The 20913-nt window shown below is 47.3% G+C and overlaps 1 protein-coding gene across 2 annotated transcripts; it reads left to right on the plus strand.

Moving 5' to 3' along the window:
- Positions 1 to 9599: 9599 nt before the first annotated feature.
- Positions 9600 to 19996, plus strand: LOC124674078 (activator of 90 kDa heat shock protein ATPase homolog). 2 transcript variants are annotated; one of them, XM_047210212.1, is made up of 4 exons: positions 9600 to 10456; positions 16072 to 16266; positions 19480 to 19559; positions 19652 to 19996. In XM_047210212.1, the coding sequence occupies exons 1-4, from the start codon at positions 9749 to 9751 to the stop codon at positions 19743 to 19745; spliced, it is 1077 nt and encodes a 358-aa protein (XP_047066168.1). In that variant the 5' UTR covers positions 9600 to 9748; the 3' UTR covers positions 19746 to 19996. The 2 variants fall into 2 exon arrangements, with proteins under 2 accessions (XP_047066168.1, XP_047066103.1); XM_047210147.1 differs by lacking the exons at positions 16072 to 16266; positions 19480 to 19559; positions 19652 to 19996 and adding exons at positions 11778 to 11857; positions 11950 to 12291 and having other exon boundaries at positions 9600 to 10651.
- The last annotated feature ends 917 nt before the right edge of the window (positions 19997 to 20913 follow it).

Raw genomic sequence — 20913 nt, forward strand, 5'->3', positions numbered from 1 at the left:
TATAAGTTGAAAGCAACCGCTGAAACTTAATCTTCCTTTGTGTTGCTTCAATACCTTTACTTTGATTTATTGCTTTATGAGTTAACTCTTATGCAAGACTTATTGATGCTTGTCTTGAAAGTACTATCCACGAAAAGTCTTTGCTATATGATTCATTTGTTTACTCATGTCATTACCATTGTTTTGATCGCTGCATTCATTACATATGCTTACAATAGTATGATCGAGGTTATGATGGCATGTCACTCCAGAAATTATCTTTGTTATCGTTTACCTGCTCGGGACGAGCAGGAACTAAGCTTGGGGATGCTGATACGTCTCCGACGTATCGATAATTTGTTATGTTCCATGCCATATTATTGATGATATCTACATGTTTTATACATACTTTATGTCATATTTATGCGTTTTCCGGAACTAACCTATTGACGAGATGCCGAAGGGCCAGTTGCTGTTTTCTGCTGTTTTTGGTTCCAGAAATCCTAGTAAGGAAATATTCTCGGAATCGGACGAAATCAACGCCCAGAGTCTTATAATTGGACGAAGCTTCCAGAACACCCGAGAGCCGCCAGAGGGGAGCCCTAGGGGCCCCACACAACACCTTGGCGCGGCCAGAGGGGGGGGCTGCACCCCCCTGTTGTGTCGTCGCCTCGTCGACCCTCCGACTTCGCCTCTTCGCCTATTTAAAGGATCCTGACCTAAAACCTCGAGACGAAAAAGCCACGGTACGAGAAACCTTCCAGAGCCGCCGCCATCGCGAAGCCAAGATCTGGGGGACAGGAGTCTCTGTTCCGGCACGCCGCCGGGACGGGGAAGTGCCCCCGGAAGGCATCTCCATCGACACCACCGCCATCTTCATCAACGCTGCTGTCTCCCATGAGGAGGGAGTAGTTCTCCATCGAGGCTAAGAGCTGTACCGGTAGCTATGTGGTTCATCTCAAGATGGCAGTTTTCCCCGTGGGGACGGGTACCCGCGGGTAATTACCCGCTAAGAACCGGGGATGGGGAGCAAATTCGCCCCGCGAGGATAGCGGGGGCGGGTACCTGGTAACGAAACGGGGCGGGTACGGGGAAGGAAATCCCCCCGCGGGTACTCCACGGGGTCCCGAGACCCCACCTGTCAGTGTAATAAGAGACCTCATATATATATATATATATATATATATATATATATATATATATATATATATATATATAAACCTAACTTCTCCAAACCGGCCCACCCACTCCTCTTTCTCCCTCCCTCACTCGGCCGCCGCCCGCCGCCCCCTGCTCATAACTCCCCAAATCGCGCGAGGGACACCGGACACCTAGCGCTAGCGGTAGCACTCCGGCCATCTCCGGACCTCGCTGGCTCGCTGACCGCATCGGTCTTCGTCGTCTGAACGCATAGGCAAGGAGTCGCCCGCATCGGCAAGGAGCTCATCGCCCGCATCGGCGCGTCGTTCTGCAACTGCTCATCGCCGACATCGCGGCGCATCACCTCGTCGCCGGCACCGCGCGCACCGCATCCCCTCGTCACTGGCGCCGCACCGCGCGCACACATCCTCTCGTCACTGGCGCCGCCGCGCATCCCCGTGGGGAACCCGACGGGGGCCGGGTACCCGACATTGGCGGGGACGGGGGCCGTTTCCTCCCCGATAGGCTGGCGGGGACTTGCGGGGACGGGGACCGGCGGGGATCGGGGCGGGGATGGTGGAGGCATCCCCGGTCATCCCCGTACCCGTCGCCACCTTGAGGTTCATCTCTCTCCTATGTACTTCAATACAATAATCTCATGAGCTGCCTTACATGATTGAGATTCATATGATGATGCTTGTAATCTAGATGTCATTATGCTAGTCAAGTGGGTTTTACTTATGTGATCTCCGGAGACTCCTTGTCCCACGTGTGTAAAGGTGACGAGTGTGTGCACCGTGTGGGTCTCTTAGGCTATATTTCACATAATACTTATTCATCGTTATGAATGGCATAGTGAAGTGCTTATTTATATCTCTTTATGATTGCAATGTGTTTTGTATCACAATATATCTGTGTGCTACTCTAGTGATGTTATTAAAGTAGTTTATTCCTCCTGCACGGTGTAAGGTGACAGTGTGTGCATCGTGTATTACTTGGCGTAGGCTATGATTGTGATCTCTTGTAGATTATGAAGTTAACTATTGCTATGATGGTATTGATGTGATCTATGCCTCCTTTCGTAGCGTGAAGGTGACAGTGTGCATGCTATGTTAGTACTTGGTTTGGTTATGTTGATCTGTTGTGCACTCTAAGGTTATTTAAATATGAACATCGAATATTGTGGAGCTTGTTAACTCCGGCATTGAGGGTTCGTGTAATCCTACACAGTTAGTGGTGTTCATCATCCAACAAGAGAGTGTAGAGTTTAGCATTTATCTATTTATTCTGTTATGTGATCAATGTTGAGAGTGTCCACTAGTGAAAGTATGATCCCTAGGCCTTGTTCCTAAATACTGCTATCGCTGCTTGTTTACTGTTCTACTGCATCTGTATTGTCCGCAATATTACCACCATCAACTACACGCCAGCAAGCACTTTTCTGGTGCCGTTACTACTGCTCATATTCATTCATACCACTTGTATTTCACTATCTCTTCGCCGAACTAGTGCACCTATTAGGTGTGTTGGGGACACAAGAGACTTCTTGCTTTGTGGTTGCGGGGTTGCATGAGAGGGATATCTTTGACCTCTTCCTCCCTGAGTTCGATAAACCTTGGGTGATCCACTTAAGGGAAACTTGCTGCTGTTCTACAAACCTCTGCTCTTGGAGGCCCAACACTGTCTACAAGAATAGAAGCACCCGTAGACATCACTCCTCGCGACACATGGAGGCAGAGATCGAAAACACATGAACAAATAGTCTGTAGTCCACCGCCAACGGAATTTGAAGGGGGGGGGGGGGGCTGTCGAAATTTCCTCCCGATGGCTCCAACCCCCTCCGGTGTGGTCGTCATCAACATCCACATCAACACTCCCCTTCATCCTCTCTATCTCTCCGCTGCAATCTCTTGCCAAACATGATGTTGGGTGCAATCTATTGTTTTTCTTGATCTATTGTATCTCTATGTCTAGATTTGAGTAGTGAATTGTTCATAGCTATGGTAAAAGATTTTATTTATGGTTGCATGTAAGTTTGTTATATCTTCTATGATCGTCCTATGTACTAATGTATGAGGGCACACGTATCTTGGGGATATGAGTGCACACAGATGTTGAAAAACTGCATATGGTTGTCACCGTTGCGCGTGTTTAGAGGCTAGGGATGGCCGGAGATGATAGAAATCGTGTCCCGCTTTTTAGATAATGACCGTTATGTTCATCAATGAGGGGACAAGCTAGCTAATGGGGACCTTAAAACTTACATTGGTGGTTGGACTTTATATTTTAATAACTCATTTGGTTGTTCAAGTATGTGTCCTTGGGACCAATCACTAGGGGTGTACTTGCTCGTGTGAATAGCTGCACCCATTTATGGCTTTTCTCCAGAAGGAACAATAAACTATCTTTTATAAAAGTTAGATGTGATGATTAGGTGTGTTGATGCTAGACATACTTTTTTAATTAATCCATTGCGCACTAGTTTCTAGACCTGAAGTATCATAGAGTTCTTTAGTACTTATGCATCTAGCTGATATAAAATATGTGCTTTACTAAGTGTGATAACCAAAACAAATGAAACAACTATATGCTTAGAACATCCACCCCTTTGATTTACCTTCATCCACTCAACCTCGTATAAGATCCACCTTGCATTTGCATCTCTAGTTCACATAGTTATTTTAGTTTATGACTTTCTAGTTAATACTATCAACAAATTAAAAACTTCCATATTGTACTTTATTGCATTGAACATATATAGCGTTTAGAGAATAAATAGTTTAGCTTCAGCTTCTTATGGATTCGACACTCAAATACTCATCGAATTGTGCTATAGTGATTCCCCACTCTTGAGATTATCACGTGGTCATAAGTCATCGCTCTGGTCGTTGTCTTCGTCGCCGAGGTGAAGATGTAGATCCTCACTGTGTATGTCGTCCAAGATTCCGCGTAATGTGGCGTGGGCAGCTACATCATGTTCATCGACTGGCACACGACGATGTGGAACCCAACCCACTCTTCCGGGCCATCGTGGTCGCGCACGGCCTCCAGGTCGAGTTGGACCCCTTGGTGTTGTGTTGGCGCTAGGATCCTGTTGTCCTTGCTTACAAACACCAGGTTTTCTGGTTCATCGGTGTGCGCCTGCAACACGAATAGGAGGACAACTGATTTGGTGACAACTACAACATATGTTAGGAGGATATCAAGAACTTATGGTGTCTTGCATACGGAGCTCCTCCAGATACGTATATGTACAAGTTTTTCTGGATAGTGATGGTAGTGTATGTACCAACCTATTTAAGAGCACCAAATAAACAAGACACAACTTGAATCTTGATAGAGAATATAGTGAGATAATTTCTTGGGACGCTTGCAAGTATTGACTGCATTCATTATAGTGGAAGATTTATCTATTGTTTGGCAAGGGTTGTACAATGTTTACAGTAGAGAGTGCGATGAGGTATTTGTGGATATGACAGATTATAACATATAGATTTGAGTGTGGCGTTTTAAAGACCGAGCTACATGTATCTCTTTATTTCCAAACACTTCGAATTTGTATTTTAAAGATCCAAAAAATACGAAATAAAATTAGAGAGGTAGCCAATGATGTATGCTACAATGGTGTAAAATCTCAATGCAAACTAATTTGTATTTTAGGCTATACAAAATTGGTAAAATCTGACAAATTTTAAAGTCTTAAAATGTGTACTATTCACTATAAATTTTGTCAGAATTTTATTATTTTTCCGTAGCCTAGAATATAAAGTAGTTTGCATTGAAATTTTACACCATTGTAGTATACAAAATTAGTTATCTACAGAATATTGATTTGGATTTTTTAATCTTTGAAACTCGGTTTCTAAGTGTTTGAAACATTGTAGTATACACGATGGTGATGCTCAGATGGTTGATGATCAACAGAATGATCACACCACAACCCTCTTACCGAAGTTGATCACCTAGGCGCTCACCGAGTTTGTCGATTTCCCGCCATCATCGTGAAATCTGTGATAGTAACGTTTATCGACAACTGCAAAATAATTTAATAGAACATTATACCCTATATAAAGTTTAGACAGATTTAAGCTCCTAGATTGTTTTGGCCACTGTTCATTGGCTATTTTTTTCCAATCATCTAGAGACACGTAACGCTTCTTTTCTTTTACTCACTGTATCAACCTCATGGTTATTTTCTATTTAACTTTTTTTAATAGATAAACAGCCGGTAACCGGTTCCTAAGAGTCCTTCGTTTCAATTGTCGCCCGCCTCTTCCGGTTAGAATTTATTCGCTTCCTACAGAAAGATCTGGACGGATCCACCGTTCACCGCTTGGTTCTCTTTTGCCTAATTCACCGCTTTGACCGAGGTGTGAGCGAGACCAAATCCCAACACCTCTCCCCGCTGTCGCCTCGGTGCATGACCCAACTTCAGCTCCTCTCCTACCACCATCCGCCTGCCCCATCTCTGCCGTAGACCAAGAGGCCTCCATGGTCGGCCCCGTGTGGAGCTCCTGAATGGGTCGGACGCCGGCAATTATCTCCACCACATCGCTGGTGGCGCGGCTCTCGGTGGGACGGCGGCATGCGGCTGCCTGACGGCGAGGCATCCGCGGATCGGGGGACGGGTTCTTGTGGCGCGGTAGGCGCGGGCCGGTGCCGGCAACGTCGGGGCGGAGGAGGCGCCTCCCGATCGGAGCGGCAGAGAGAGCGCCGAAGGCGCGGATCGGGGACGCGTTCTTGTGGCGCAGTAGGTGCGGGCCGGTGCCGGCGACGTCGGGGCGGTGGAGGCGCCTCCCGGTCGGAGCGGCAGAGAGAGCGCCGCGGGGACGTCCTCGCTTGGAGGATTAATAGACGAGCTCAACTTGCACACCGGCTCCAGGATGCATGTTTCTTTTTTTTCCTTTATTTTACTGCTCTTTTGTTTTCATTCCCGATCTGATTGCTATTTGTCTTCTGGTGCTACTAACGAGGTGTTCCAGGCCGGCGGCCAGGCTGCCCTCCTTCTGCGTCTCCTTTGCTGGCTCCGCCTGCAGGGTAGGTCGCTGTGCTGGAGTGCCGTCGTCGTCCAGGAAGCAGAGATGGCCATCAGTGGTGAGCAGTCAGCAGGGATCTCGGTTCACCTCGCCGGAGCAGTGGCATCTGGTGCCCCGTCCACGCCTCTCCGGTGCTAGGCCGTCAGTATCTAGATAAGGTCACAGCTTGCCCCGTGTTGCATTACATCAATTTTCTTCGCGTTCTCTCAGATCTTTATCCTCCGGTTTTTCTCTCTTTCACAGATGCTCGAGTTAATCGCAGAGTAGTGGCACCAAGCATCACGGCTTACCAGCTCTGGAGAACTAGGGCGAGCTCAACCCCATGTTCCTCAATACCTGCAGGAATAAGGTGAGCGACTGAGCGTGACTTCCCCATCAGTTTCTCCCTCTCATTGGATTTCTTTCTCTCCCCAAACTCCCCCTCTTATTCTCCTCCATGGCACGTGTGGTGATGACCAGGAGGAGCGGCAGTAGACGACCGCTGCCTCACCCTCACCGTGTCGACACGCCCAGGCAGCCACCCCAAGAAGCAGTAGGTGGCCGCGGCGAGTACGGAGAGCAGATACTCGATGAGATGAGCAGAGCCAGTCATCTACTCCTACATTCTCTCAAGCTGTTTGCTGATTCTCTGCTCACATATGATTTTTGTGTCTAATTTTGATATTCTCTCAAAGCCATCTGTTTGTCTGATTACATCTTTACAGCTAGCGTGGCGACTGAGGTACTGAATATATTTTCTATCAATAGATGCTGCATGTGGCTTACATAATGCTAATTTGCGCCTACACGTAGCTTATGTGACAAATCACAGTACGTACAACCCAACATTCTGTCCTGAAGAGGAAAGTCGAGGAATTTGCAGCTCAGGTGAGCACCGTGTGTACATCGTGTTTTGCCAAGTCACATTGCGTACAACCCAACATTCTGTCCTGACGAGGAAAGTCGAGGAACTAGCACCAGGCCTGATGGAGGTGACATTGGTGTTCTACGCTTTTTGGTTCAGGAATTTATGTTTGCACGCCAACTCAGGCTTATTCATTTCCTGGTTCATTCGATTTTTTTCATCTACAGTCTTATACTGTACATCGTATTTGCCAATGGAAGTTTCTCTGTTCTATTGACATGTTGATGGCTTGATGCCTAGAAATGATATTTAGAAACCATTTTATTCGTCGTGTAATGGGAGTGATTTAGAGGACAAAAATGCCAGTTATGCATGCCAGTTATGCCTACTTTCCTAAGTCCTAAATCCTCTGTTCTAACTGACTTTATTGCAAATCAATGAAATAAGATTTTACTTTACATGTTCTGATTGTATTTGTCTCAACATGCATCTAATTTGTTTATCTACAGTCTTACACTATGTATAATAGAACACAAAAATATGAGCTACATCTCTAAAATATGTGTGCCCTTCCACTGTAATTGTAATCATTTTGTATGTTTAATGGCTTCCGCTGGCTACTATAACTACTTCAGTGACTATATCCTAGGTTACCCTATGTTTAAACATTCACTGCTCAAATCAATGCTTTCGTTAGTCTTGCCATTGATATATAGTTGTTGCACTGAAGAGGTACCCAATTTTCCGCAGGGGCCTTACGATTTGATTGGTTAATTTCCTTCATTATTTGAGGTATGTGCCATGACACTATAATGCGACCACAGAATTATAATTTTTTTACGTTCCGTGTGTGCAGTACAACTTCCTAGCAACCAAAGCAACTTGGAGACATTTTGGGGTCATGTTCATTCTATCATATTTATTCTGTAGCCTAAACTAGAATTTTTGAAGAAATTGTTGCCTACTACTGTTGTCATGTGCAAACCAGGTGACTATGGGAATACAAGCCCAAATACCTAACTTCTTATTGGTCTGATCTCTATTAACTGTTGTATGATTCTTTTTATTGATTTCTTTCAACTAATTCTTTGTAAGTTCTCTGATTTTTCCATCTATGATATATGCAGCTTTGTGATCTTCTAAAGTAGTTTATATGAAAACACATTCGTAAAAAGTCTGGGTCGGGCATCCTTGCGTCGAATAGATGTCTTCGGGTCAAAGACCAAAGAAGACAAAGCAAATGGCGCATGGGTGCCACCGAAGAGTCGGTCTTCACATCAAAGCTGCATGGTCCATCTTTGATGCCTATCTAAATGTAAACTTGTGGTACTTTGCAAGGTATAAGATGTCCTGTCTCCAGTTGCATGTCTCCAAAAGCTTTTGGAAGAAAACTGAGAATTCTGAAAATGAGGACACACGTGAACCTGATGCTGCCACACAAGCTGAGGTTGCCAAGAAGATGATTCTGCTAAGAAGAAAGTGAGCGAGCTCACGACTGAACACTGAAGTAGATGTATGGTTTAAGCAGGATAAGCTTCTCTATGAGGATTGCTTGACATGTTTCTTTGAACGTTTATTTCCTCAGTTGCAGAAGCTTGCAGATTGCTACAGGTTGTTAAACGAGTTTATTATCTTGCTTTCTCTGAATGAGATGTGACTACTTGGTTGAATATTCTGTGGGTCAAATTGTGATCCCTGTGTCTAGAGAGGACATACTAAAAGCTGTTTAGACATCTCAGTGATAGTACTATTATGAGTCTGACATTACAAATTGGGCTATTACACTATATGTGTGCTCAATAATGCCACTATGAAATTCAACTCCAAAAACAAAGAAGCAGTAATATCAGTACATGAACAAACGAGAGAGCAAACTGGCTGCTTAGGATTTGTTATTTTCTTTTTGTCAGCTGGTGATTAGTTCGAACCCGCTGGCTTGCACAAATTTCGTTCTGCCGGTGCAAATATGGCGGACCATCTAGATCGCCCCTAAACGAAAGAGATAGGGTGTGAATTGTGATAAGCGTTGTGTGCAGCAGCCTAAAATCTGAAGCCGTGTACCTACTTTCCTGCTATGTTCTATACGTACAGCGACAGTGCTATGCGGAGGTGCTGCTCCTCTCCTTATCAACTTCAGCCGCTAATAACAAATTAATCACATTTTCTTGGGAAAAAAGCCACGGGCGCGGCGTGCGCCGCGCCACCGCCTGCTAGTTTGTGGTTGATCAAATGAAAAGCCGTTTGATAAGTGTTGATCTAGTTAAACTTATCAATTTTCAATTTATTTGAATTGTTGTATGAATTATTTTATATTTTTATGGTTGATGCCCTAACACCGCAATTCACCAACGAGTAACTCGTCTCTCATGGTTTCCCTTGTTTCATGCACATTCATACCTTTGAGCATTTTATTTTACGGAGTAGATTTTTTTTAATTAAGTAGATAAAAATTCTTCACAGCATGTGTTTTAAAATTCTTCGTTCTAATATCTGAAATTTCAAATACCTCCATGACAAGTTAAAAAACTGAAAAGGTACCCTTTCCGTAGAACATCCTAGAAACCCTCTCCGCGCCCCCCTCAACTTCCAGACAATTCTAATCCTCGACCGAACAATCCAGAAGCAGCCGCCGGTCAATTCTAAAAGCTTGCCATCTCCGGTCTCCACCCCCAACCCACCACGCGAACGCGCAGATCCAGGGATTGAAAAGCAAATCGAGCCCGACCAAACCCTAGCCGCCCCCAAACCCATGGCGAAGTTCGGCGAGGGCGACGCCCGGTGGATCGTGCAGGAGCGCCCCGACGGCGCCAACGTCCACAACTGGCACTGGGCGGAGCGCGACTGCCTGGAGTGGTCCCGCGCGCGGCTCTCCGCCCTGCTCGCCGGCCTCCCCGTCCTATCCGGCGAGGGCGGCCTCACCCTCCGCACCACCACCCTCGACAAGCTCGACGGCGAGGCCTACGTCAACATCCGCAAGGGCAAGGTCATCCCCGGGTACGAGCTCTCCCTCACGCTCTCCTGGGAGGCCGAGGCCACCTCCGAATCGGGGGTCGCCAAGGTCACCGGCGCCGCCGAGGTCCCCTACCTCGCCGACGAGAACGCCGACGAGGATCCCGAGCTCCGCATCACTGTCCGCGGCGACGACAGCCCCCTCGCGCGCCGTGCCAAGGATGCCTTCATCGCCCGCGGCAAGCCTCTGGTCCTTGAGAAGATCCGGGAGTATGTGGCCACCATGTCGAAGGGCGGCCCCGCCAAGGACGAGCTAGATGCTAAGAAGATCCCCACCAAGGCGGCCGCGGCGACCGGTGGCGCTGCTGCCGCCCCTGCTTCCGCGGTGAAGGAGCTAGCCGCGCCCGCTCCAGCGCCAGCTGCTAAGGAGAAGAAGGCGAAGGGGAAGGACAAGGACGGATTCAAAACTATCGAGATGACAGAGAAGTTCAACTGCCGCTCCAAGGACATTTATGAGATCTTGATGGATGAGAACAGATGGAAGGGTTTCACGCAGAGCAACACGAGGATCAGCAAGGAGGTTGGTGGCCAGTTTAGCCTCTTTGATGGATCCATCACCGGCGTCAATGAGGAGCTGCAGGAAGGGAAGCTGATCGTGCAGAAGTGGCGGTTTGGGAGCTGGGCTGATGGCGTACATTCTACAGTAAGTTCTGTGCTCAAAGACATCATGATTTTTGTGTTGTCCTTTGGTTTTGTTTTGTAATTATACCGCTCCACTATGCTGTGCTAGAAAGGAAAACCTTTAATCTCTTGTGCCTGAAATTCACCCACACTGAAACCACAGTTTGCTTTAGCTTATATATCTAACCAAGAAAGAACAAGTTTGGATGTTACCTCTCCACTAGCTGTTCTGGGAAGGGAACATTTATCTTCTGTGCCTGAAATTCACCCATACTGAAACCACAGTTACCTTTAGCTTATCTAACCAAGAAAGAACAAGTTTGGATGTTTGATACTTGGATAAAGATACTGTTAAGAACAGACCATCTGGGATGCAAATAAGCATAGGAAGTCATTATCTATTGGAATGCCCATCTCCCTGTTCCTTAGGCTGTGAACTTGCGTGGGTTCTGCTATAATTCCCACCGTATTCCAAATATCATATATATATATTGATACTTGTAAATTCTCATTTCCACTTCTTTATACATCCTCCTGATGACCTTTCAATGTGATGAAATATCAAATATTCCCAATGTCATTTTTAGTTGAGTATTTAAGGTCTCTATAATTAGTAATATGCGAAAACTTTCTTTTGAAGCATATCATCAGTCTATTTGTTTCTATGTTGATAGATGAGGTTTTTATGTGGACGTATACCTTAATTCGAGCCAGTAGGTCTGCGGGCCTGGATGGCAGGTTGTGTTTTCTCAAAAAGGAGAAGGGAGATGCCTGGATTTCAGGCTGTATGTAGATGGCCGTACTACCTGTTGACAAACAAATCTAAAAATCAGATTAACGGCGTAACCATTGGTACGGAGTGATCTATTACTAACGGGCGAAGGCTCCTAATGATCATGAGCTCGTGACACCCGCTGATTCCACTTAGAGGGTGTAAAATTCATGTCCATGGTCATCTCCATGCTACATTATGCTCTCTTTTCTTCTGGATGCCACTGTACTTACTATGCTTTACCAGTTGATATTTTCATTTGCTATAGACATAGGAGACATAGATGGCCAGTATGTAGACACCATCTCGTTATTGTCTCGCACTTGCTTCCTCTAAAAAACATTTCTTCGTTGTGCTGTGTGGAACTTGAATGCAGGTCAGGATGGTGTTTGATGAGCCTGAGTCAGGAGTTACGATCATAAAGCTTAAACAAACTGATGTGCCAGTTGAAGACAGGTATGTTGAGTTTATCGTTGGAATTTGAATAGGTTACCAAGTTCCTGTCTTCTGAATCTGAGGCTCCACTTGGGTTGCCTCTCCTGCTGCAGGTATGGAAACTCCACTGTGGTGGAGAACACCGAGAGAGGCTGGACAGAGCTCATCTTTCAGAGGATACGCGCAGTGTTCGGTTTTGGGATGTAAAGAACTCCCGTCTGGATTCTGGATGTCTACCTTTTAGGAATTCCTACCTTGTCATGCCTCTACCTGTTTTACTGCCTCAGTTTATTTTATGCTGATAGACACGCAAAATTCGAGAATCGCGAGAATTCAAAAATATCTGTTACCCTGTATTCATCAAGCTGGATTGTGGGGAACTGTTTGTGGTGTTTTGAATTCATGATCAATGTTGATGTTGGTGAAATCGTTCATCACCTGATGGTGCTGAGTGGATACGGAAAAACCTAGGGAAAGCGTCATGTCCTGTCCTATCCAATCTTATGATTGGCGAACTATGGGCGTGTAGCTATTTTTGGCCCTCGGCCCTGTGGGGAGCATAGTGAGAGCTTCGGGCAACTGAAGGATTTCTTTTGCACGAGTGGCTAAGAGCAGCTCTAGGCGCCGCTTGGTTTTGCGCTTCGTGCAATGCCTGTGGCCTGGCCTGAGAAAAGCCTGCTTCAGACGGTACATATGGCTTGGGTTGCTGAACCCTATCTATTCTCCTGCACTCCTTTGCCAAATTTGCCGCTGCTGAACCTCTAGCACACAAATACTCCACTGCCATCACCTAACCAGCACCGTCGACGCGAATCGCTCCGTTGCTACGGTGCTTGCGGCCAGCTCCTCAAGACCAGCGCCGGGCTCCGAGCAAGTCGCTCAGTGGGCAGCAAGAAGCGGGCGGCGTATAACCTTAGGGCCCGTTTGATTTTTTGCATGGGCTGGGAAGCGAAATGGTCCGTTTGATTGACTGGAAGGCCTTCGCGTCCTAATCGGTTCTCATGGGGACAGATTCGAGAGCAACACCCGAATCGAGCGTTTCAAGCCGACCTGTCCTGTTCTCGTCACTTCTATGCTCGATGGATGCAACCTCTGCACCTGGACCCCTTATGCTCACTCTACCTTATTACTCCACACACCTTCTTTTTAAATCAACACAACTATATTCTGAATCAATAAGCTGTAAATGAAAAACATGCGTGTCGATGATATGAATCATTTTCAACAATTGGTTTCGAGTTTTGTCAGTCGTAAATCGCCAATTTTGTGTACAAAGTTTTAAGCGAGTTTTGCTAAATTCGTCGTACACGCTCAGCCGTTTGAAATTTCCTTTGAGGAGTATGTTCACCTCACCATTTCGCATGACTTTCATGTTGACAAGTTTTTGTTTCGATGTACATACACGGATATATAGATGACTCGCTAGTATACTCTAATCTATACGTATGTGTGCGTATAGTTTGGAGTACTTTTGCTTAACTTCTCACTTGCCATCTACATGGACGGGGACGTGGTGATGATAGGTGAGAAGTGAGAGGTGATAATCCATGGTGGTGGCGGCATGGTGATGTTCGTTTTTGTGGTCGGCGATGTGGTGATGCTTGTGACCGGCGGTGCCACGGTGGTATTCAACTTCGTTGTCGGCGACATGGTGATGCTTGTGACGGGCGTGAACGGCGGTGTCATGGTGTTGTTCGTCTTCGTGGTCGACGACGTGGTGATGCTTGTGACCGGAGGTGTCATGGTGGTGTTCGTCTTCGTGGTCAACGACATGGTGATGCTTGTGACGGATGTGAACAACAGTGTCATGGTGGTGTTCTTCTTCGTGGTAGGTGACGTGGTCATGCTTCTTACAGACGTGACCGACAATGTCATGGTGGTGTTCATCTTCGTGGTCGACGACATGGTGATGCTTGTGATGGGCGTGAACAACAGTGATATGGTGGTGTTCGTCTTCGTGGTCGACGACGTGGTGATGCTTGTGACCGGCATGACCGCCGGTGCCATGGTGGTCTTCATCTTTGTGGTCGGCAACATGGTGATGCTTTTGACCGGCGGTGCCATGATGGTTGCTTGCTTCGTGGTCGGCGACGTGCCCATGCTTGTGATGGGTGAGGTAAGGTCACCATATTGCCATATATGTGAGGCTAGAAAAAGCATGCGAGGAACCAAACAATGGGGGTTGCTTCCCTATCCGGTGCAGAAATGAGCGGTCTAGGCGACCAAATAACATGGCTTTTTCTATCCCATGGCCCATCTCGAATGTGCATGTGTTTTCTTCCCACAGACGCAGTGGTGCAGGAAATCGGCTCATGCTACCAAACGGACCCTTAGTGAAGGATTTTTCTGCACCAATTGGGTAAGTGTCCTCCCTTAAGTTTGGTAGGCTGTATATAACTTTTTTCTTGGCTGATACATTGCCGGTTGCACATGAGGCTGCATATTATTACCAGTGGCGAACGCACAAAAATATCTCAGGGTGGGCACACACCTTTAATTTCTAATTTTTACTGCTCATGTGTGATAAAAATATGCTGAAATGACTAAATATAAAACGTTTTCTAAAAATTCAGGGTGGACCACGGCTCACCCAGTCATCCTTCTACACACGCCCCTGATTATTACCATGGTTTAAATAAGAGCTTAGTATGCCATGACATATTACACTATGGGCGGAGTACCTAAGATGCCCATTTGCCTATAGGCATAAAAAGCTCTAGTGCTCCTTGTGCCTCTTTGGAAGTATCATATCTCCCATAACCATTGATTTTATCTTGACAAATCGTAGACTTTTGTATTCTCTCTCGGAACATCACATACCACTCATATGGTACAAGAAGAAGAAGTAAGGTACAATCATACAATCATCACAAACATTAACGAAATCATATCAAATCATCATAAGTTCACAACAAATCATAAAATAAGAGGATTATGCATGATTGTTATCAGAAGTGGATCATAAGTTCATCTTACCACTAACATTACAGTGTTAACCTGCCACCATAACATAAGTGAGTGTCATCCTAAGTACACCGCAAGGTCACCGCCACATGAGGAAGAACATACCACTTCATCAAAATATACATGCCATAAGAAGTTTGTAAACCCTACCTACAACAAAAATGTATATCATCAACATGTCATCATGGTGACAATCACCTCTGCAGCAATCTTAACCACCACTTTTAGACACAGGGCCCTCCATTAACACCTCCACCACCTCGGTCTCAACAATAGTAGTGATTCGTCCATGAAAGAGGTGATTTTTGAGTCCCCACCGCATATCATGGCCCGGCCAAAACCTTCACACATTGAGTCCTAAGAATCAAACCTTAGGTTGACCGATTTGGTGTGTTATAAGAGGCGATTTTTTCTTTCGGTGGGAGATAACATTTTCTTCAACAACGAGGCACTTAAGTGATATTGTCATCCTCAAGACTCGCTTTCTCAGTATTATGGAGATGCTCGTAGATATAAGATGTGCATGTTTGCGTTCATATAGCTAAGTATATGTATTTATCTATGATTCCAACACAATTAGATTCCAGAGAGTCTACAAGCTAGCCCGAAGGTAACCCAATCAAACTAAATATCCTAACTGAAGCTTTATGAGATAAGTACGAGCTTCCCCTCTTAGTTGGAGCTGAACGGAGTGAATGTTTTAGTACTTAGCGGATAGGGTATGAGAAGTATTGCAAGAAAGGAAGGGGATTGGTGACGGTCGCTCATCCCATCCCCTGACAAAAAAAGAGAAGATAAAAGAGAGAAAATGAATATTTGTCCAAGATTATATTGTTATCACCAGAATTTGACCGGATCAGAGGTGGGCCGCGATTAAGATGGGCTTGAAGAATATACCTGGAAGGAATACATTGAATCGGCCTTGTATACAAAGTTTGGGCTAGTTTGCCCGTGTATCTGTAAATATAGTAGGATACGTGTCGGTTAGATAGAATTTGGCTCGTGCACGGTTGGGATTACTCCCACGTTAGAAAGTCTACGGACTATAAATATGTATCTAGGGTTTCTGAAATAAACAACAATCACGTTCACCACAAACCAATCTAGGCGCATCGCCAACTCCCTTGTTTCGAGGGTTTCTTCCGGGTAAGCATCATGCTGCCTAGATCGCAACTTGCGATCTAGGCAGTACACGTTTATTCGCTGTTCATGCGTTGCTCGTACTGAAGCCTATCGAGATGACAGAGAAGTTCAACTGCCGCTCCAGGGACATTTATGAGATCTTGATGGATGAGAACAGATGGAAGGGTTTCACGCAGAGCAACACGAGGATCAGCAAGGAGGTTGGTGGCCAGTTTAGCCTCTTTGATGGATCCATCACCGGCGTCAATGAGGAGCTGCAGGAAGGGAAGCTGATCGTGCAGAAGTGGCGGTTTGGAAGCTGGGCTGATGGCGTACATTCTACAGTAAGTTCTATGCTCAAAGACATCATGATTTTGGTATTGTCCTTGGTTGTGTTTTATAATTATATGCCTCCACTATGCTGTGCTAGAAAGGAAACCTTTGATACCCTGTGCCTGAAATTCACCTACACTAAAACCACAGTTAGCTTTAGCTTATCTAACCAAGAAAGAACAAGTTAGGATGTTAGAGCATCTCCAGTCGCGTCCCCCAAACCGTCCCCCAAAGCGATTTGGGGCGCGCCGGACAAAAAAAGCGTTTCAGCCGCGTCCCCCAAAGCCCATTTTTGTCCGGCGCGGCCCGATATGGTGTCCGGCGCCCCGAGCCCGTCCCCGTCCCACAGGGGACGCTCCGGGGACGCCGGACACAACGAAGCGAGGCGGGGAGTGGCGGGGCCGACGCGTCGGCGGCACGGAAGGCTAAAACCCCGTCGCCTACCTTTGGTCAAGCGACGTTAATGGCGTCCCTGTTTTCCCAGGCGACGCAGGGACGCGTCTCGTCGTGCATGGCCGCGTGGCCGTCCGCGCCGGAGTTATTGCGTGCAACCACCCGCTGCCGCCGCTGTTTTAAGGCGCCCTGCAGTTAGCGCCGCTCATCCTTCTCGTGGCCGCCGCCTCCCCCTCCCAGATCCTCTCCTCGCCGCTCAAAAAAATGTCGTCCTCCCGCAAGATCGCCGCGGCGAACGGCTCGGACGCGGCAGCCTCACCGTGGCGGAGGCGTGGGCGCCGTGCCGCGCCCGGTATCCGGTCCCGCCGGACATGCGGCTGCCAAGCAGCGGCGGGCTGGAGGATGGCCGTGAACGGCATTGGCGTTCCGCCGCCGCCGAAGCCGCGCACGGACCAATGGTGGGACGCCGTCATGGCCCGGCGGGCTCAACTCACCGCGGAGGAGCGGAGGGATCCGACGTGGGCGGTCGAGAACAACGACGCCCGGTGGACGACGTACTTCAAGGCCAAGTACGACGTCGAGATGCACGACGACCGACGGGCTCGTCGGCGGCCCCAACAGCTGGAACAAGGACGGCCGCGCCTCGTTCGGGGCGTTCCGGGCGCACCCTCGAGAACGTCATCCGCGGCATCCGCAACGGCGCTCCGCGGCTGGAGATGCCGTCGTCGCCGCCACCGTCTCCTCAATGGCAGCCGAGGAGGACGACGTACTCGTCCTCCTCGCACTCTTCTTCCTCGGGACCGGCGCGATCGACGCCGTCCTCGTCGTACCGGTCGGCGCCCTACACCGTCCCCAAACGGGAGGTCAAGGAGGAGCCGGCGACGCCCGTCAACACAAGGCGTGGCGGCAGCGGCGCGGGCGGCAGCAAGGGAGGCGCGGCGGCGCCCTCCTCATCCCGAAGCCGGAGGTGAAGGAGGAGCCGGAGGAAGCGTCGCAGGCGGCGCCGCTGGCGGAGTACGAGCGGCAGCAGCGGCTCATCGCCGCCAGCCGACGACCCCGAGGACTGCCCGGGGCTGCGGGCGGCGTTCATGGCGTCCATGGACGACAAGGACGCCTGGAGGGGCGACCTGGACGCGGCGATCGCCATGTCCATCCTCGACTCCGGCAAGCCGCTGGTGGACCTCACCGACGACGGCGAGGCGAGGACCAAGCGGCTTGGTGAAGGACGAGCCCGTGGACGAGCCCGTCGACGAGCGCGGCAAGCAGGAGGTCGTCACCGACGAGATGTACAACTTCCGAGCAGTACTACGACGCCTCCGGCCGCCGCAAGCGGTTCTAGATTAGGTTTAGTTTTAAAGTTAGTCAAATTTCGTTCGAATCTATGTAAATTTGGACGAATCTAATCGAATCTAGTTAAGTTTAAAATTTGCGAAATTTTGTTTGGGGGACGCGACTGGGGAGCGACGTCCCCCAAACGCGGCACGAACGAAACACGTCCCCCAAACGCTCAATCCGGCGCGGTTTGGGGGACGGTTTGGGGGACGCGACTGGAGATGCTCTTACCTCTCCACTATGCTGTTCTGGAAAGGGAACATTTATCTTCTGTGCCTGAAATTCACCCATACTGAAACCACAGTTACCTTTAGCTTATCTAACCAAGAAAGAACAAGTTTGGATGTTTGATACTTGGATAAAGATACTGTTAAGAACAGACCATCTGGGATGCAAATAAGCATAGGAAGTCATTATCTATTGGAATGCCCATCTCCCTGTTCCTTAGGCTGTGAACTTGCGGGGGTTCTGCTATAATTCCCACTGTATTCCATATATCATACATATATTGATACTTGTAAATTCTCATTTCCACTTCTTTATACATCCTCCTAATGACCTTTCAATGTGATGAAATATCAAATATTCCCAATGTTATTTTTAGTTGAGTATTTAAGGTCTCTATAATTAGTAATATGCGAAAACTTTCTTTTGAAGCAAATCATCAGTACTATTTGTTTCTATGTTGATAGATGAGGTTTTTATGTGGACGTATACCTTAATTCGAGCCAGTAGGTCTGCGGGCCTGGATGGTAGGTTGTGTTTTCTCGAAAAGGAGAAAGGAGATGCCTGGATTTCAGGCTGTATGTAGATGGCCGTACTACCTGTTGACAAACAAATCTAAAAATCAGATTAGCGGCGTAACCATTGGTACGGAGTGATCTATGACTAACAGGCGAAGGCTCCTAATGATCATGAGCTCGTGACACCTGCTGATTCCACTTAGAGGGTGTAAAATTCATTTTTTTTTTTTCGAAATGGGGGATGTGCCCCAGCCTCTGCATCAAAAAGATGCATACGGCTGCTTTATTACCTTATTCAAGTCCAGTTTTAACCTTATTACAACTCAAGTCTCATGTCAAGTTGATCTGAAAATCAACCAACGCAAGAAAAATAAAGCAAAAGACAAAGCGGCATCACAAAGTGATCCTATGATCAAGCCGCCACCCACACCGGCTGAAGAAATCCCGTGCTACCGTCTCCAGTCGGTTGCACCCATACTCCATGACATCCCGCTGCTCCTCGGACTGGAGATAAGACCACGTACGGATCCAGATTAGCGGTGTAAAATTCATGTCCACGGTCATCTCCATGCTACATTATGCTCTCTTTTTTTCTGGATGCCACTGTACTTACTATGCTTTACCAGTTGATATTTTCATTTGCTATAGACATAGGAGACATAGATGGCCAGTATGTAGACACCATCTTGTTATTGTCTCGCACTTGCTTCCTCTAAAAAACATCTCTTCGTTGTGCTGTGTGGAACTTGAATGCAGGTCAGGATGGTGTTTGATGAGCCTGAATCAGGAGTTACGATCATAAAGCTTAAACAAACTGATGTGCCAGTTGAAGACAGGTATGTTGAGTTTATCGTTGGAATTTGAATAGGTTACCAAGTTCCTGTCTTCTGAATCTGAGGCTCCACTTGGGTTGCCTCTCCTGCTGCAGGTATGGAAACTCCACTGTGGTGGAGAACACTGAGAGAGGCTGGACAGAGCTCATCTTTCAGAGGATACGCGCAGTGTTCGGTTTTGGGATGTAAAGAACTCCCGTCTGGATTCTGGATGTCTACCTTTTAGGAATTCCTGCCTTGTCATGCCTCTACCTGTTTTACTGCCTCAGTTTATTTTATGCTGATAGACACACAAAATTTGAGAATCGCGAGAATTCAAAAATATCTGTTACCCTGTATTCATCAAGCTGGATTGTGGGGGACTGTTTGTGGTGTTTTGAATTCATGATCAATGTTGATGTTGGTGAAATCGTTCATCACCTGATGGTGCTGAGTGGGTACGATCGAAACATTGTTACAGGAAAACCTAGGGAAAGCTTCATGTCCTGTCCTATCCAATCTTATGATTGGCGTACTATGGGCGTGTAGCTATTTTTGGCCCTCGGCCCTGGGGAGCATAGTGAGAGCTTCGGGCAACCGAAGGATTTCTTTTGCACTAGTGGCTAAGGGCAGCTCTAGGCGCTGCTTGGTTTTGCGCTTCGTGCAATGCCTGTGGCCCGGCCTGAGAAAGCCCGCTTCAGACGGTACATATGGCTTGGGTTGCCGGTATCGAGCAGAAACCCTATCTATTCTCCGAGCAGAAACCCTATCGATTCTCCTGCACTCCTTTGCCAAATTTGCCGCTGTTGAACCTCTAGCACACAAACTCTCCACTGCCATCTAACCAGCACCGTCGACGCGAATCGCTCCGTGCCTCCGTTGTGTCGACATGGGCCTAGTCCCACCGCCCTCCATGCAGCGCTACGGTGCTCGCGGCCAGCTCCTCAAGACTAGGGTTGAAAATGAAAGGGAAATTTTCCTTCCGAAGAAAAAGAAAATGGAGGGCCAAATACGAAAAAGGAAACGCCATTTGGAGGAAAAGAAACGGAAACGGCAAAATTATAAACGGAAACGGAAAAGAAAACGAGGGAGCTCTTTCCGACGGAAAGGGAAACGTCAGAGGAAATTCCGGAAAAATAAATACGGAAAGTTTCCGGAAATATAACCTAGAGAGGCCCGTGCATTTAATAGGCCTACATTTACGCATGAAACTGGGCTTGGCCACGTATCATGTCCAGTAGTTACTCTAACCCTAGTCACTTTGTATAATTACGTGTGCATGCAGCTGTTAAACTATGTGTGTTACTTTATGTTGAATTGCCGCTTGTCGAAAAGTGATACATCTTGTCTTATTTTTTTATTTATGTGCGTCTTTCAG

The sequence above is a fragment of the Lolium rigidum genome, chromosome 1, assembly GCF_022539505.1.
Source record: "Lolium rigidum isolate FL_2022 chromosome 1, APGP_CSIRO_Lrig_0.1, whole genome shotgun sequence".
In the NCBI taxonomy this organism is placed as follows: domain Eukaryota; kingdom Viridiplantae; phylum Streptophyta; class Magnoliopsida; order Poales; family Poaceae; genus Lolium; species Lolium rigidum.

Coding starts and splice junctions, on each gene's coding strand:
- LOC124674078 (XM_047210212.1), top strand. CDS start 9,749: ATGGCGAAGTTCGGCGAGGGCGACGCCCGGTGGATCGTGCAGGAGCGC. Junction 16,267..19,479: donor CTGATGGCGTACATTCTACA/GTAAGTTCTATG, acceptor ACTTGAATGCAG/GTCAGGATGGTGTTTGATGA. Junction 19,560..19,651: donor GATGTGCCAGTTGAAGACAG/GTATGTTGAGTT, acceptor CTCCTGCTGCAG/GTATGGAAACTCCACTGTGG.